General features: G+C 39.6%; 1 protein-coding gene across 1 annotated transcript in view; it reads left to right on the top strand.

Moving 5' to 3' along the window:
• Nucleotides 1-542: 542 nt before the first annotated feature.
• The window catches only part of Cat (catalase), a 35,925-nt gene continuing 20,021 nt past the window's right edge, over nucleotides 543-16,446 (top strand). The window contains exons 1-6 of the mRNA XM_027936470.2: nucleotides 543-696; nucleotides 10,774-10,945; nucleotides 12,064-12,174; nucleotides 13,138-13,268; nucleotides 13,894-13,998; nucleotides 14,605-14,730. Coding sequence (XP_027792271.1) covers nucleotides 631-696; nucleotides 10,774-10,945; nucleotides 12,064-12,174; nucleotides 13,138-13,268; nucleotides 13,894-13,998; nucleotides 14,605-14,730 — 711 coding nt within the window. The 5' untranslated portion in view covers nucleotides 543-630. The remainder of the gene's footprint in view (nucleotides 697-10,773; nucleotides 10,946-12,063; nucleotides 12,175-13,137; nucleotides 13,269-13,893; nucleotides 13,999-14,604; nucleotides 14,731-16,446) is intronic.

Raw genomic sequence — 16,446 nt, 5'->3', positions numbered from 1 at the left:
TAGAATCTTGACTCTATCACTTAATAAATGTGTAACTTTGGGAAAGTTATTTTTTAATTTCTTTATGCCTCAGTTTCCTACTCTGTAAAATGAGGATAATACTGGTAATCTAAACAATATTATTGGTAATAGTACAGATAATATTGGTTCATAATATTATTAGTATTCTAGCCTGGTAAGTGATAATCCATGAATAAGAAAAAGAGTATGTAAGAAAAAAGGATCCACCCATCCTTCAGTAGCAAACAATACTTATATCAGGACATGGCACAACTTTGTTTTGCATAAAGGAATTCAACCCAGGACTTCTGACTCTTAAGGGCTGAGCGAGCCACAGTTGCACTACTCCACCTGTCGCGCCCCTAGAGCTCTCCCCTTTTCTCCCCAGCACCAGTCTCTCCGCAGGGTCCGGGCCCTCCTGGCTCCGGGAGCCCCCGCTCCAAGTCCCGCTGGGCTTCCAATCCCATCCCGCCTAGAGCTCTCGCGGCCAATCAGGAGGCGGCAGGAGGGGGGCGGCGCTGATTGGCGGAGCGTGAAGTCTCCGACCTCTGCCGCTGAGCAGCAGACGATCAGGGTGGAGAGGCGCGATCCGAGGCTGACTGGCACGTTCTGCAACGCCAACTCAACACCATGGCGGACAGCCGGGATCCAGCTAGCGACCAGATGAAGCAGTGGAAGGAGCAGCGGGCGGCGCAGGTACACCCTGTGCGCTCAGAGCCGGCCGGCGGGTCCCCGCCGAGAGCGGGGCGTTGGCGAGTAACGGCCCCTGCTTTTCCGCGGCTGCGTTGAGCCGGGCTGTACCATCGGCCACAGGCGGCGGGGGGCTGTCTTTGGGTGGAGGTGGACTGTTACATTCATAGGGGACAGGGGAGCGGCTTCTGGGGCGCGGGGCTGACTGCCTGCAGGATTTGTCGTTGGCCACTGGACCCGGGTGGTTGGCTCAGAATTTTGCACTATTGCCAACTGGGACAGAGGTCACAGCTTGAGGGCGGAAGGAAAAAGCATGGAGAAAGAGGCAGAGAGCTGCAGCTTCAAGAAAGGAAGTCAGAGTGGAGTGGGAGCAGGCATTAGCTTTAACCTTCCCGAAACAATATCTGCATGCTTTCATGTTTGTGGGATATAAGAACTGTGTTTTAGGTGGATGTCTTCAGCAGCAATCATGGTGACATGTGTAGTACGTACAGCATTAAACCACTAAATAAAATATATTTTTAAAAATTTATTATTTCATTTGCACTGTGCTGGGCCAAGGTGTACAAATTCCAATGAGGCAAGAACCACATCCTTGAGAAGTTCAGAGTCTAGTCTGGGAGAGAAGATAAGTCACCAGTGTGGTGAAGGGTCTAATAAGTACCTGAAGACTGGTAAAGGGAATGAACAAGTTGACCGTGAAACTCCCCAGAGCAGGTGACATCTGAACAGAATCTTTTAAAATGAGAGGGATCCAATCCAGTGGTGGTGGGGGAGGCATTCCAGGCCTGTGCCCAGAGGTGCAGAGTCTTAAAGGGCATCTTTGAGAAGATTGGATTAGATGAGACTGCATTTGGTTGAGTTTTCTGGCTGGTTGGACCAGAGTGTCATGCCAAGTTCCTAGGGCTTCTGGTTAACATGGCGGAGAGGGCTAATTCTACACTTTTCCCTATCCAGCTCAGTGCTCTTTCTCAAAACTGTGCTAAAATGTTCATAAACTGGGGCATTGATGCCAAGTGCTCTCATGAATTTTGTTAATGGTTCCCTGTTTGTGAGAAGGCTGACATTCTTCGCTAAGCTCCTAATCCCATTCTTTGTTATACACCACTAAAATAGCTCATTTTTTTCATGCCAGAGAGACTTAACTTATTTTTTTTTTCCCCCAGTACTGGGGATGGAATCCAGGGCCTCATGCATTCTAGGTAAACATTCTACCTCTGAGCCACATCTCCAGCCCAAGATGTAAGAGTCTTAATCAAGGATATGCAGTTAGTTAGTGGCAGAGTCAAGATTAGAACTGAGCTTCTTGAGACCAGGAGTTGTTGCATACCCAGTGACTGCTGATTCCTGGTTCACACTGAAGTTTTCATAAATGATTGGCTAGTTGAAGAACATTATGGATGAAATAGTGAGATTTTTAGAAACCAAATGTATTCATTTCTAAAGACTCTCTTTTATTCTGAGACTAGCTTGCTATTTCTTTGGGAGACTCATTAACTTTTGTTGAATCCTTAAGTCCCTGCTGTTGATTTCCCAGGCATAGTTGCCCATATGAGAAACAGCTGGGCCACAAAGCACATCTGTAATTGGGTACCTCCATTGAAGTATTGCTGTCTCTTTTGCTCATGGCATCTCAGCATATTGTATACATCCTCCTGATTGATAGTTACATTGATATTTCTCAGTTTTTGCTACTGAGTGAAAATTGCTTATTTTTACCCTCCAGAAGGAATTTTGCCCAAGCCACCTAGCTTATGTAATTTTCAAATGCTTTATTGTGAAAAAAACATTCAGAAAAGTTGAAGGAATTTTGCAGCATATTCTCATATATAGATCCTGCAATTAATGTTTTGCTACATGTCTTTTATAACAGGTTATTCCATCTGTCCATCCTTTTATACATCCAGTAGTCTATTAATTTATTTAGTGCACCTCAGAGTAAGAAGACATCAGTATGCTTTATTCCTAAACATGGATCATGTGAATTAACAGTTCAATGTGTGTATATGCTTTTAAGGTGTTATTTTCATACAGTGAAATGCACAAATATTGTCTACTGTTCCAGAAGTTTCAATAAATATATACACCAATGAATCTAAAACCCTTATGAAGGTATAGGAGATTGTCATCACCCTGAAAAGTTCCTTCTTGTTACTTATTTCTAGTTTTTGGCTATTATGAATAAAGTTTCTATGAAAATTCTTTTATTAGTCTTTATGTGCACCCATGTATTAATTTTTCTTAGAAAATACCTAGGAGTGGATTTACTGGGTCATAGGGTAAGTGAATGTTTTATGGGAAACTGCTCAGACTTTTCCCAAACTGGTTGTACTATTTTACTCTTCCATCAGAGGTGTACGAGAGTTCCAGTCAATCCCATCCTACTGTCTCTTGGTTTTGTTGGTCTTTTAATTTTAGTCATTCTTGTGGTTCTGAGCTCTTATCTCTGTGATTTTAATTTGTATTTCTCAGATGATTAATGATGCTGAGCATCTTTTCAGGTGCTATGGATCATTTTTATGTTTCCTTGCAGTGTCTGTTAGCAAATTTTTTGTCCTGTGAAAAATTGGTTTATCTTTTTATTGTTGATTCATAGCCCATGCTTTAAGTTTAATCCTGGGTGGGTTAAATGCTATAATAATAGATCCCAACATGTATAATGATGTAAATATATTAGAAATTTTTTTCTCACCTATAAGATGATCTAAAGTGGTTTGAGGTTGAAGGGAGTGGGCAGGTGCTCTGCTCCTCACAATTATTGAGGGCTCCAGGCTGAAGGAGGCTCCTTCATGGTCAGCACATGGCTTTTAAGGTGCTGAAGGCCATTGCTGTTCAGCCATAGAAGGGTTAGCCACAGAGGAGGACGTTGGTAGGTTTAGGGACTAGAGTCACTTCCATTTACATTCCTTTGGCTAGAACTCTGTTATAGGACACACAATTGTAAGGGAGGCTGCAAAATGCAGTCTACCTCGGTGTCTTGGAAGCTATTATATTGTCTAAAATATACATTCCATATTTAGTGAAAACCTATCTAGCTATTTTCTTGTGATATGGTAATAGACTAATAGACATGATCTCTTTTTAATTTTCTGACATTAAAATACTTCTTTTGTTAGAAAAATATGCTGGTAACATATGATGTCAAACAAACAACAAACAAAACATGTCCCCATGCTTGCTAAATGCTTGATGTAAGTGGGAAGTTCTGTATCAGTATTCTGCCTTCTGGTCCCCAATTAGTTTTAATCTTTTACTGAACTGTGGGAGCTTTAGATTTTGGACCTACTATGGGAGGGCACTCTGTTGTCTCCTCCCTCAAGAACCAGCTAGAAGATGCCAAATTGGGTGGATCCTCCTTGGGAACCAGAGTCAGCCAATGTGAAAGCAATTTATTGGGCGTGTCTCCTTGTGGTCAGATGTTGTTGCTGACAAGTGAATTGGGAGCTTTGTAAACTTTAATAATGGAGCATTCAATCAAGTGTCTTCACAGGTGTGACTTGGATCCACTTAAAAGTCTTTGCCTCTTACTCCCAAAATACATTGGTCAGAGGAAGGCCATTCTATAGTTATCCTTAGCCTCTCTGAATGGAACTTAAGTGGGTATTTTTGTTCACTGCCTAGAATGCAAGGGCTCTTTCTTCACGATGCTTAGGTTTAATGAGTAAGTTTTAATCCCATCAGATCAGGCTGGAGAATCTGAACATTTTAAGCCTTACCTTTTTATACAGTGCCTTGTTATCTGGGAGAAAGGATGGGTCTTAGCCCATCCATTTCTGTCAGTGAGTTATGTATATAGCCCACAAGGGTCTATAATTTTTAGGGTAACCTGGATAGTAAGTGTTGATGTTACACTGCCAACGTATGGGTTGGAGAGGGAGTGACTGAGTGATTTAACCCTTTATGTACATGTGCTTTCATTTTCTTCTCTCTCTCCCTCTCTTTCTGGAACTGGAGATTGAATCCAGGGCCTTGCACATGCTAGGCAAGTGCTCCACATTGACACACATCCTTGATCCATGTGTTACTTCTTTTGGGAAATATTTAGAAGTGGAATTGCTGAGTCACAGTATGTCAGCAGGGAAAACGGGAGACATGGAATCAAAATTTCTGAGTTTTCACTTCTACTTCCTCACCAATATCTAGACAATTCCACAGTTTTTCTTCAAGTAAGAAAGGAGAGGATGATTGCAAAATGTAAAATAAATAAGTAAATATTAATTTGTGTTTATTTTCCCATTTTTATTTTTAATTTCCTAAATTCAGTGACTACTGCTGCTTCTAATACAAAGAATAAAGGAATCTTTCATTTGTTGAGCTTTATTTTTTGAGCTGATGTCTCCAAACTCTCCCTTTCCCTATCCAAAACTCTACCTTTTCTGGAAAGTTTGAGGATTAGCCCTGATCTCAGTGTTACCAGATTTACTTAAGACAGTTCCAAGAAAGAAAAAATTTCTTTTGCAATAGTAATTTTCTGTGTATCTTAAAAGTTTTATTTTTCTACACAATTATTCTGTTTCTAATTCTCGAAAACCAGTAGCAATGTTTTGACCATTTCTGGCTGAAAACATTGTAGTAGTCAAGTAAGTGACTTGGCAATTTGCCGAGAGGAAAGAAGGGAAAATTAGAAACTATTGTAATGGGTTTAGTCTTATCAAAATAGTATGACAGAGCCTTGTTTGAAAAACAAAACATTTCTCACTCGCATAAAGGAGGAGCTGTATTCAGTTACTCTGTTCTTGGAGGCCAGCACTATCAGTATGAAGTCTGATATTCTTTCTTGTAAAAGGTGTTATAGAATAATAATAATAATAATAATAATAATAATAATAATAATAATAATAATAATAAAATACTGTCATTCTTCTTCTTTTTTTTCTGGAATTAAAACTACCTTTCCGTTCTCTTCCCAGGGATCCTTGGAGCTATTGTAAATTTTCTTTTTTGCTCCCCCTGTCCCCATGAGGTTACACACCAAGGATATGCAATTCTTTGCTTTGCGTTCTAGAAACCTTAATGTTCTGCCTTGCCCTGAATGTTAGCCTAAGGCTTGTGAAAGTTGTCAGAATCAAAATGGAGTTGCTTGTGTCAAGCCACCACCACCACCAGTGCTAAAGCTCCTAGTCCTGGTAACAAGAATTAGTCACCAAAGGCTGTCAGAGCCATGACTGTGCACAAAGGCCACTTCATCCTTAAACAGAACATGCTTGTGCAAGGGCATCTGTGTAGCAACTGTCTATTCAACTTTGGGCTGGTGCCACCTGGTTATTGATCTTTGAACACCCTTCCTATTAATCTTGTGACCAAGGATTATTGTTTCAAAACAATTTATGAATTCTTCCTCTTTTATCTTTAAAAGCTTCCCTTTCCTCTTAGAATATGCCTGGGGTTTCCACGAGATGCATGTTCCACACTGCAGTGCTCCTCGCTTGTTCCCCAAGAAACATATCAGTATTCTTCAGAGAGTCATCTGTATTTAGGTTGACAGGCTGTAAAGGTCGCACATTTGATAGCAGTTAGTGTGTTGTGAAGACAGTTTCAGGTACACTTTCAGATCCAGCAGTTTATGTTCTTTATCAAGACTGTAGTTTGTTTTTTTCTTAATCTTACTAGAGCTCACTTGTTCTGTGATGCATTATTATTATTTTTTGAGGTACTGAGAATTGAACCCAGGATCTTGCATATGCTGGGCAAGTGTTCTACCACTGAGCGACATCCTTAGCATGATGATATATTATTTAATATTTTATTGGATACATATTTATTGAGTATGTTATTATTGAATCCCTTAAGTACAGTGTATAGGATAATTTAGGCAACAAATAGAAAAGAATAAAAACTCTTTTTTGCCTTTTGAGTATAGACTGATTCATATTAACTGATAACCACCTGTTGGCTTAACCAGGATGAGTTCACTTTACTAGATATTTGGGTGCATCTGGTGTTGTGAATTCATTGATTTATTTTGTACTTGAGAACTACCCCCTAGAGTGTTTAAGATTAAAAAAAAAAAAAAAAAAGAAGGCACATGAGACTGAATGCACAATTTAGCACTGAGTGGCCTACCTGGAAATTAAACTTTCACATTCCCTAGTGATGATAAGCCCTCTGGGCAGGAGGAGTATTAATCAGCAGGTCCACTGCCCAGTGTGTATTTTATGGGTGGTGTGGAACTCTCCTGCTCTTGAGTTGATTAAGCATGTAAATATAGGAAAGCAGAACAGAGTCTGGTGGAGTCCACACTCATGTGTTAGCAGCACTGAAGCAGCCCTCCATTTTTCCTTCCTTTGCTTCAGCTTCTGCCATATATCGTTTTTTTTTTTTAGAGAGAGAGAGAATTTTAATATTTATTTATTTTTTTAGTTTTTGGCGGACACAACATCTTTGTTTGTATGTGGTGCTGAGGATCGAACCCGGGCCGCACGCATGCCAGGCGAGTGTGCTACCGCTTGAGCCACATCCCCAGCCCTCTGCCATATATCTTGCATTAAACATTTTTCTTTGATTCTTCATTAAAAAAAATCAAAATTCTATATCATGATAAATTTCAGACCAGTCCTGAAGGACAGGTCAGTGTCGTACCTAGTGTAGTCCATGCCCTGCAGCCCCCATAGTGATCTTGTTTCATTATTATTCCACCTGCATCACCTTCATTTTCTGAAGCAAATTGCAGACATGGTATCACTTCATCTATAAATATTTTAGTGTTTATCTCCAAAAGATAGGGGCTCCTTGGAAATTTCATGGTCACATCTAGAAAAATGAACAGTTTTCCAGTTGTGTGATTGGTTTCCCTGATGGTGAAGAAAAGCAGTGACTACAGCAGGTGGGAGACTGCTGTCCCTAGAGAGACCTGCTTGCAAGGTTGGTCCTTGCTGGTGTCTGCGAGTTGGGCTTTGGGGGTGTTCCCACTACCCTGATAGCTGTATTTAAACCGTGCAAATGACAGGGTTTACACTATACAACTGCTGCCCCTCTGGGAAGCTGAGAGGGGCCACGTGACTGGCCCTTGATTTAAAACTTGGCCATTGAGTCTGAAGAGCTTCCCTGCTGAACACGGTTTCACATGTGTGGCCCTAACCTTTTCTTTGCTGAAGAAACTGGATGTGTCCTGTAGAACTTCACTGGAGGGCTCTTGCAAGCTGGCTCCTGGTTTGCTTCACACTTTGCTCCATGAACCTTTTGTCTTTGAGATTTTGCTTTGTGTTCTTTTGCTGTAGTAAATTGTAGCCGTGACAATGACTGGATGCCGAGTCCTGGGAGTCCTAGAGAATCAGTGAACCTGGGGGTGCTCTTGGGGGCCCCTGGCATAGTCTGTCTCCTGTCTGTTAAAACTGTTCAAATCCAGATCCCAATGAAGTTCACTCCTTGCATTGGTTGATTTGTGTCTTGAGTTTCTATCTTCTTTGTGGTGATTATAAATAGCGCACATGTGGCTTAGTGTAACCTAGGCAATCAATGAAGAGTCGTCATTAGAATCAGACAGGATTCAAGTTGTGGCTTTGCCCCTTGGGCAGGTTACTTTCTTATCCTTTGTTTTCCCATATTGAGAATGGGATAATAGTTCTCCTTACCTTGAAGGATTGTTGTGAATTTTTGTATATGTAGTAGGGTGTTTAGCTTTTATTTTACTATGCTGCTTGGGATCCTCTTGGCATTATTCTTTTGGGAAGTTCCCTTTATGTTTTTTAGGCTTTCTTTAGTGCCTTTTTTATATGGTTAAAAAAAAGTATTTAAAGAGCAGACAGGTTTATTTTGCCCCAGTTCATTTATTATGTCTGTGTCATCCCAAGGCTCTTGTCAGTGGTTCTCAATCTGTCTTCACTTTGATATCACGTGGGGTTTTAAAAATATCCTGGGCCTCACCCAGACTGCTATGTCATCAGTCTCTGGGGGGTTATTCAGGCATTGGGATGCCTTAAAAAGCCCCCTGGCTGGTTCCTGTGTGCAAGTCACTGGAGAGGCCGCTATCAAAAGGCTGAAGACCAAGGCTTTAGGGGTTTTGTTTGTTTTTGTTTTTTGGTACCAGAGATCGAACCCAGAGGTTTAACCACTTTCCAGTGGATTTCCCAGTGCGCTTAACCACTGAGCCACATCCCTAGCCCTTTTTATTTTTTATTTTGAGATAGAGTCACACTAAGTTGTTTAGGGCCTCACTAAGTTGCTGAGGCTGGCTTTGAATTCATGATCCTCTTACCTCAGCTTCCCGAGCTGCTAGGATTACAGGCACTTGCCACTGTACCCAACTAGGGCTTTAGGATTAAACTAAAGGGAAAGTTGTGCGCTTTTGCTCTTTTTTTGGATTCATTTTCTACTTTAAATGAAAAATAAAATTATACAAGTTCACACCTACTAGCTAAATGTGTATTTTCAAAAAGAGAGTGATATACATCTGTCATGGTTACTAGAAAAATCTCAAATGCTCTGCTGCTTCTGCTATCAGGTCACTTTCTCACAGCAGGGTTAAGTGGTGTATGTGTGCCTAGTGTGTGGTCTGTGTTTTGTATATATTTAGCTCTTTTAACTCTTGTATGAACTCAAGGGTGCATTTATTCTGTCCATTTTTCCAATGAAAAATTGAGACTCAAAAGTAAGTAACTTAACCAGGAGCTACATAATTGGTGATTGATTGGCAGAGCTGGAAGTTGGGCCCCAGCTCTAATCCAGCACTCATGCTTTCTTAAGACATGGTGCCCTCTTGGTTTTTGCCCATTTTGATGTGAAAACAATTCTAGCAGGCTAGGGGAATTTATGAGTATGTGTGAGATCTTGTTCATTAATTTTGCATATTTCATGATCTCTTATTCAGTGTCTTTTCTCAAATAGCTCACAGGACTTTTATAGTTTAAGTTCCCCACCACATCACCTTGTAGAGAAGATTCAGGATTAACTTTATTTTAATATGTAGGACAGCTGTGCACAGGGAATGAATGTTATAGATCCACTCCAGATGTGGAAGTACTCAGAACGCTTTTCTGGTATGTGGGATCGGTCTGTTGACTTTCCTCCTTAGAGCCTGTTCAGTTGTTCTCCCAGGAGAATGAAACCAAAGCTTGGCTTCTTCTACATTTCCCTTGATTTCCCAGTGGGCAGGGAAGACACTGGAGAGGCAGTTATCTATGGTCAAAAAAACCCCATTGACCATGGATTAGGATGAAGCTAAGAGCTGTGAGGTACTCTGTGAGGCTTAAAGAATGCCTCGGGAGAGACATGTCCTGAGAGGAGGGACAGCTTGGAGGCTTTTGATGTCACTGAAATTGAAGAAATGGGTGGGTCAAAACTAGTTCTTTATTACAGTAAAATATCCTGTTTCGTTTCAGAGACATTTGACATTTTTCGGACATTAATACTATATCTTATGAGAAGTAAGATATTTTTAGTGACAATAAAAGTCACTTTTTTTTTAAAGAGAGAGGTGAGAGAGAGAGAGACAGAGAGAATTTTTAATATTTATTTTTTAGTTTTCAGCAGACACAACATCTTTGTATGTGGTGCTGAGGATCGAACCCGGGCCACACGCATGCCAGGCGAGCGCGCTACCGCTTGAGCCACATCCCCAGCCCGAAGTCACTTTTTTTTTAATCAAAAGAGATGTCACAAGTACCTGGCATATCGTCTTGAGAGAAATGAGTGCCCTGTACAGGATGGCACCCTTGAACATCCATCCTGTAACAGAGTGTTGGTTATCCCTGTGTGAAGTGCTAGCCATTTTCTCATGATCAGTTTGGACATTCAGTATTATGCACAAGTGATCCTTTTTAGGGGCTCCTTGTCTGGGGACTTTCCTTGTGGAACCCTGTGGCTCACTGTAGAGCAGGTACTGAGCCAGCTGGCAGGCTATTTAGCTGTCTTTCTGCTCTTCAGAGCAAGCATCTCAGCAGACTGGGATTGAGACTTGTCAGGATTTCTGAGACTTGACTCTAAATTTCAGGCAGTTTTTGAAGTATTTAGTACTTTGGACACAGGGAATTTAAAAAAAGGGCAGCAAGTAATAAAAAAATTGCATGGTGATGTATCCTGTGTCAGTGTGTTCCAAGTTGAATTGTTCTGACTCTCTTACACTTTTTTCCTTTTGTGTTCATGTAGAAACCCGATGTCCTGACCACCGGAGCTGGGAATCCAGTAGGAGACAAACTTAATGTTATGACCGTAGGGCCCCGTGGGCCCCTTCTTGTTCAGGATGTGGTTTTTACTGATGAAATGGCTCACTTTGACCGAGAGAGAATTCCCGAGAGAGTTGTGCATGCTAAAGGAGCAGGTGAGAGCTCTGTTTGTTTGGTATAAAAAAAGATTAGTTCAGAATACCTGGGTCAAAATTCCTTCCCAAAGTGTTGGAGGACCTTGGATAGAAGTGCCAAATGTCTTTTCATCAGAGAAAGAAAAAATGTCTACTAAAAGGGGAATTAGTAATTACATAGTGGTTGATTCCTTGGATTGAACAGTATATATAAAATGTTTTATTTTAAAACAGCGATCTTCCATTTCTTCTATCATACTGCTTGGGTTAAATGGTGCTCTTACTACATACTGAAATGAACTGCAATATTGAGCATAGTTGTGTTAGAGTGGTAGGTTTGGGTAATTTTTCCTTCCTTTTTGTCTAAAACTTCTGTAAAAATTTGATCTTGCTTTTATGATGGAAACAAAAGATGGGAATGGGGTTTAAAAGAAAGCTAAAAACTCAATAGGAAAAAGAGCCCCAGAGAAAGAAATGAAACATTCTCTTGGCCTGCACCCTTGGACTTCCAGTTAAGATTTCCTAATTTCTTTAGTTCTTCCTCCTAGATAGATTTCTTCTGTCTTTTCTGCATGTGTCTTTTCTATCATGACTTAATATGCTAATCAATTTGTTGTTTGGTTCTGAGGCATCCTTGATAACTGTTAGAACTATTTTTTCCCTGTATTTTCTTCTCTTCTTTTTAATTTTTTTTGATTGTAGAGGGACACAATACCTTTATTTTATTCATTTTTATGTGGCGCCTCATGGATGATAGGCAAGTGCTCTACCACCGAGCCATAACCCCGGCCCCTTTTCTTCTCTTCTTGTTTTCTTTCTCTCCTAGGCCCTACCTGTATCAAGGCCCTCTGAGATCTTGTGTCTTTGGGTTGACTTTGACCAATTACTTCTAGCCCCACTCATTTCTTCCTCTTGGCTCCAGCTGTGTGGCACTTACTTGAACATGAATGATAATTGAGCTTTGCATTTAATCTCACTGTTTTGTGTTTGGACAGCTCCTCTTCCTCCCATCATATTGGAAGCTCCTAAAAGGCTGGTGCTACACCACCAGTTTCCTCTCAACACTAGGTGCCTGTTTGAGAGGCTGATAGTCTGAGTGATGGTCTCATGGTGGGTCATTTTTGTATCTTTCTCATTAGGTGCCTTTGGCTACTTTGAGGTCACACATGACATCACCAGATACTCGAAGGCAAAGGTGTTTGAGCATATTGGAAAGAGAACTCCGATTGCAGTTCGATTCTCTACTGTTGGTAAGTCAGTCTGTTTGCATGACTGGTATTGTGCAATTCAGCCTGTACTTTATTTGGGATATTTATAACTTAAAAATTTCAAGAAAACTTATTAGGAAATAGGAAACAAGCACTTCTCCAAAATTTAGCAAGTTTTACAGTAGAAAAAATATTTGGAGACATGTAAGAAATTACTCATATTTCTGTTTGTTAAAGTCTTGGAAAATCACTCTTATAACAGAGGTTACCTCTGCAGTTTTGTGACATCTGGGAAGAGCTTTCCATAAGTGGTTGCCTCAAAGGGAAGCATGGAGTAAGGCTCTTATTTAATAGTAATGGTAATAGTTGTCCTTTATTGAGAATTAAGTCTGTACCGACCATGGTTAGGTGCTTTACAGACATTAATGCTCAGATCTGCTTTGCAGAATAGGGTTATTCCATTTCAGAAGGTTAAGTGATTTTTCTCAATATCACAGTGTAATTCTTACACATCACAATACATGATTAATTTGGCTTCTATGTTAGGCTTTGTGCATTTAAAAATATTGCAGAATGCAAAAATAAATCAAATTACAAAATAAACTTGTATTTTAACTGATTTTCTTAATGTTAACCTCATAGTTTTGACATCTCACTCTCTTTATCTTTGTAATTATTTTCTTCCCTTATATTAATTTAAAATTTAATTACAAGTTTAAACCAAGTTATATTAAATGGATAATCTTTTGAACTGTTATTATATATGCTCTCTTATTACTCTCAATTAATTGTTTTGTTTGATTTGTAGATCTAATTAGCTGGTGGGTGGTAATTAGATATACCCCAGGCATGTAAATGCCTACTACCCCAGGCATGTAAATACCTACTTTACTTCTGGGAAATGGATTAGAAACTACAGATCCTAAGGTTTCTTTTATGACTTTTGGTTTCTTGGAGGCAGAATACTATGACTTATTATGCTTAATTTTCCCATTTGACTCTCAGCTGGAGAATCAGGCTCAGCTGACACCGTTCGTGACCCTCGTGGGTTTGCAGTGAAATTTTACACTGAGGATGGTAACTGGGATCTTGTTGGAAATAACACCCCCATTTTCTTCATCAGGGATGCCTTATTGGTAGGTGATAGCATATTTTATGTTCCAAAATGTTGCTTTAAATTGATTTCAACTACTCTGTGTAGGTTGGCATGTGAGGAGAAGCCTCAGGAAAGGCAAAAAGAAGAGAATTTGGGTTATCTGGATTGTCCTTTTAAATATATTTTTTACATTTAATATCTTTTTATAAGATCAAATGACAACAATTACTGTTAGTCTTGGTTTTGGCATTTCAAGATTCATTGCCTTAAATGGGAAGAGTATAGTTTTCCTTGCAGAACATTGAAGATTAGTCAAAAGAGGGGCTTTGCCCTAAAATATGTAAAGGATGTCTCTGCATGCTCTGGTGGAGGTGCATGTAGACCTTGATTGTATATGTGTGTGTGTGTGTGTGTGTGTGTGTGTGTGTACATACGTACTTATTTTTCTTTAAGGAGATACTTTAGCTTTGTATATTTGAAATACTTTAGGTATCTTAGGTACTACTTGTATGTGCTGAGTAAATTTCATTTTAGGGTTTGACAGTTTAAATTCAAGTATTGTTTAGAATTATGATCCATAACTAAGCAGTAGGCAATGTATAATGTAAGACACCATAATTCCTATAAACTTAGTTTTTGGAATTTTTTCTTTTTTCCCCATTTAGTTTCCATCCTTTATCCACAGCCAAAAGAGAAATCCTCAGACACACCTGAAGGACCCAGACATGGTCTGGGACTTCTGGAGCCTACGTCCTGAGTCTCTGCATCAGGTGGGAATCTTATTTTTTCATTGAATTATAATACATCACTCGGGTGAAACTATTAATTAGGCCTCATGATTCCCAGATGGGGCTGCTTTATAGGAATTGTCTTCTGACTTTTTTCTGGGATGCTTCTTCAAATTTCTTGATCATGAAGAGTTTTATAATGACTGATTTTATTTCTCATCATTCATAGGCCTTTAATGTTGATGCTAGATAACTGGAAACATTAAAATTGACACTTAGCAATACTAAGGATTAAAGTCTCTAGTCTGAGATGAAGCTCTACATTAGGAAAAAAGGGGAAAATAGTACCAAACTATTTTGCTATTAAAATGAATTTTGAATAATGGCTTAAGCTAGTTTTCAGATTTGTTTTAAGCTTCCCCCATGGAATTTTGAGTCATGACATTAACGATTCGTTTATCATCCTGCTTTGAAACTTTTCTCTTTGTTATTTTCTGTAAATGAAATAATACCAGTAACTTCCCATGGGATATTGGTTGGTATGTTCTGTGTCATTAAGGGATTTTCTGGAAACTTAGGAATGTCTTAAAAACCTAGAATGTTTTGATTTAAACTGAGAGATTTGAGGCTTTAACTTCTCTTCCTTAGGTTTCTTTCTTGTTCAGTGATCGTGGGATTCCAGATGGACATCGGCACATGAATGGATATGGATCGCATACTTTCAAGCTGGTTAACGCAAATGGAGAGGCAGTTTATTGTAAATTCCATTATAAGGTACATGTTGCCTTTGAGGCAGAGGCTCCTACTATTCACCTCTCCTTATTCCTTCTGAAGTCTGAGCAGGAATTTGGGCTTCTCCCACTTCTCCCTTTCTTCTACTGCCTAGGATAGAAAGTATTGGTCTAGTTGATCAGCACTGTGAATATTGTGTTGACCCCCACCCCAGTGAGTAAATTCATGCTGCTCAGTTAGAGCTGTGTGTAGTCTCTCTTTGATCTCTACTTTATGCATGGCCAGAGGTAGCACATAGCTACAATCAACAGTTCAAGCTTTTTTTGCCCCCCTTTTGGACCCTGTAAGTTCTGCCACAAATATAAATAAATGAAAAAAAAATATATGTATATATATAAATATATTTTTTTCAATGCTCATTTTGTACTGACTCTCTGGGTTAGTGTTTCTGGTGCAGGTTAAGATTTTCCTCTGGAGTGGGAAGACAGAAGGTTTTGGTTTGAACTCAAAGGTAGGGAGATGATTAAGGCTTCCAGGCTAGGCCGAAGGAGATTTCTACCTAGGTTATCCCAGCTTCTTGAGAGTTCTTTGTTGGAGTTTGGAATCAAGCCCTAGCAAATGTGAAATGTTGTGGGGCTCTGCCTTTCCAAGCCCAGAGTCATTGCCCTAAGCATAGATGCCTTTTAGGGTCCAGAACAGGATTAAGGCAGATTGGTGCATGTATCAATCTTACCATCACTTCTAGTATCTCATACTATTGTCTCAAAAACATTTCTACTAATTTTTTAGGTGATCCATTGATTTATTTAGCATTTATTGAGGTTGTATTTTTGAACAAGGCAAAAAATTAAAATCAGTTACAAATGTCAGAAGACAAAATAATACTTTTCTTTTTTTAATTTGCTTTCATATACTTAGATCAAATTACTTACTTCTGGAGAAGCTTGGGGGAACTTTTTAATCAACTGAAATAACTTAAAGAGCACTCTCTTGGTATGATCTTGGCATTTATTACAATAAGTGATATTACCAGTGAACTCCAGAGAGCTAGTTAAAAATAGAAGCCTAAGAACTTCTGTTTCCAAATACTACTGCTAAAATAGGCAGAAGGAAGTGGCTTCCTGATCAATGAAGTATCCCTTTTAGTGACATTCAAAAGCCCTCTTCTCTTCTATCTTGTCTTAGTTTTTATGTAAACAAATTGTGTGGGTATATCATACACGGAAACATTCATCTCTCCTTGCTTTTATGACTTGGAATGGTTTCAAGAAGCATTGGCTTGTAATTGCCAAAAGGAGTCACTTAGAGCAAGACTAAAGGACTGTGTGTGGGGCAGCCAGCCTAGTTGGTAGCTTTGGAGTTAGGCTAACCTGAATTCAAATCTTTACTTTTCTGCGTAACTGAGACCTTGGGCATGTTACTAAAAGTTCTCTGTGCGCCAGTTCTTTTCACTGTAAAGTGGGATAACACTGCTGGCCATGGAAAGACTGAATTGCTTAACATGTCTGCTCATCAAGATATCCTGAGGTGTTCGTGGAGTCATCAGTCTGTATTCTTCTGACCTATGAGGATTCCTTTCTAAATTCAAGGGATTCAGTAGAGGCTATAAGAGTATTTCAATATTATTGCACAGTTTAATGTATTAGCTCTTTGGGTAGTCTGCACATAGTGAGCTTCATGTTTTAATCCTGAAGGTGGCCTGGCTTTTGGACCAATAGTAAGAAGAGTTTAGACTTTGCCATTTACTAGACAGAAATT

The sequence above is a fragment of the Marmota flaviventris genome, chromosome 9 (assembly GCF_047511675.1).
Source record: "Marmota flaviventris isolate mMarFla1 chromosome 9, mMarFla1.hap1, whole genome shotgun sequence".
NCBI classification, from domain to species: Eukaryota; Metazoa; Chordata; class Mammalia; order Rodentia; family Sciuridae; genus Marmota; species Marmota flaviventris.
Note: the sequence above shows the minus strand (reverse complement) of the source record. Positions and strands in the feature narration are given on the sequence as shown.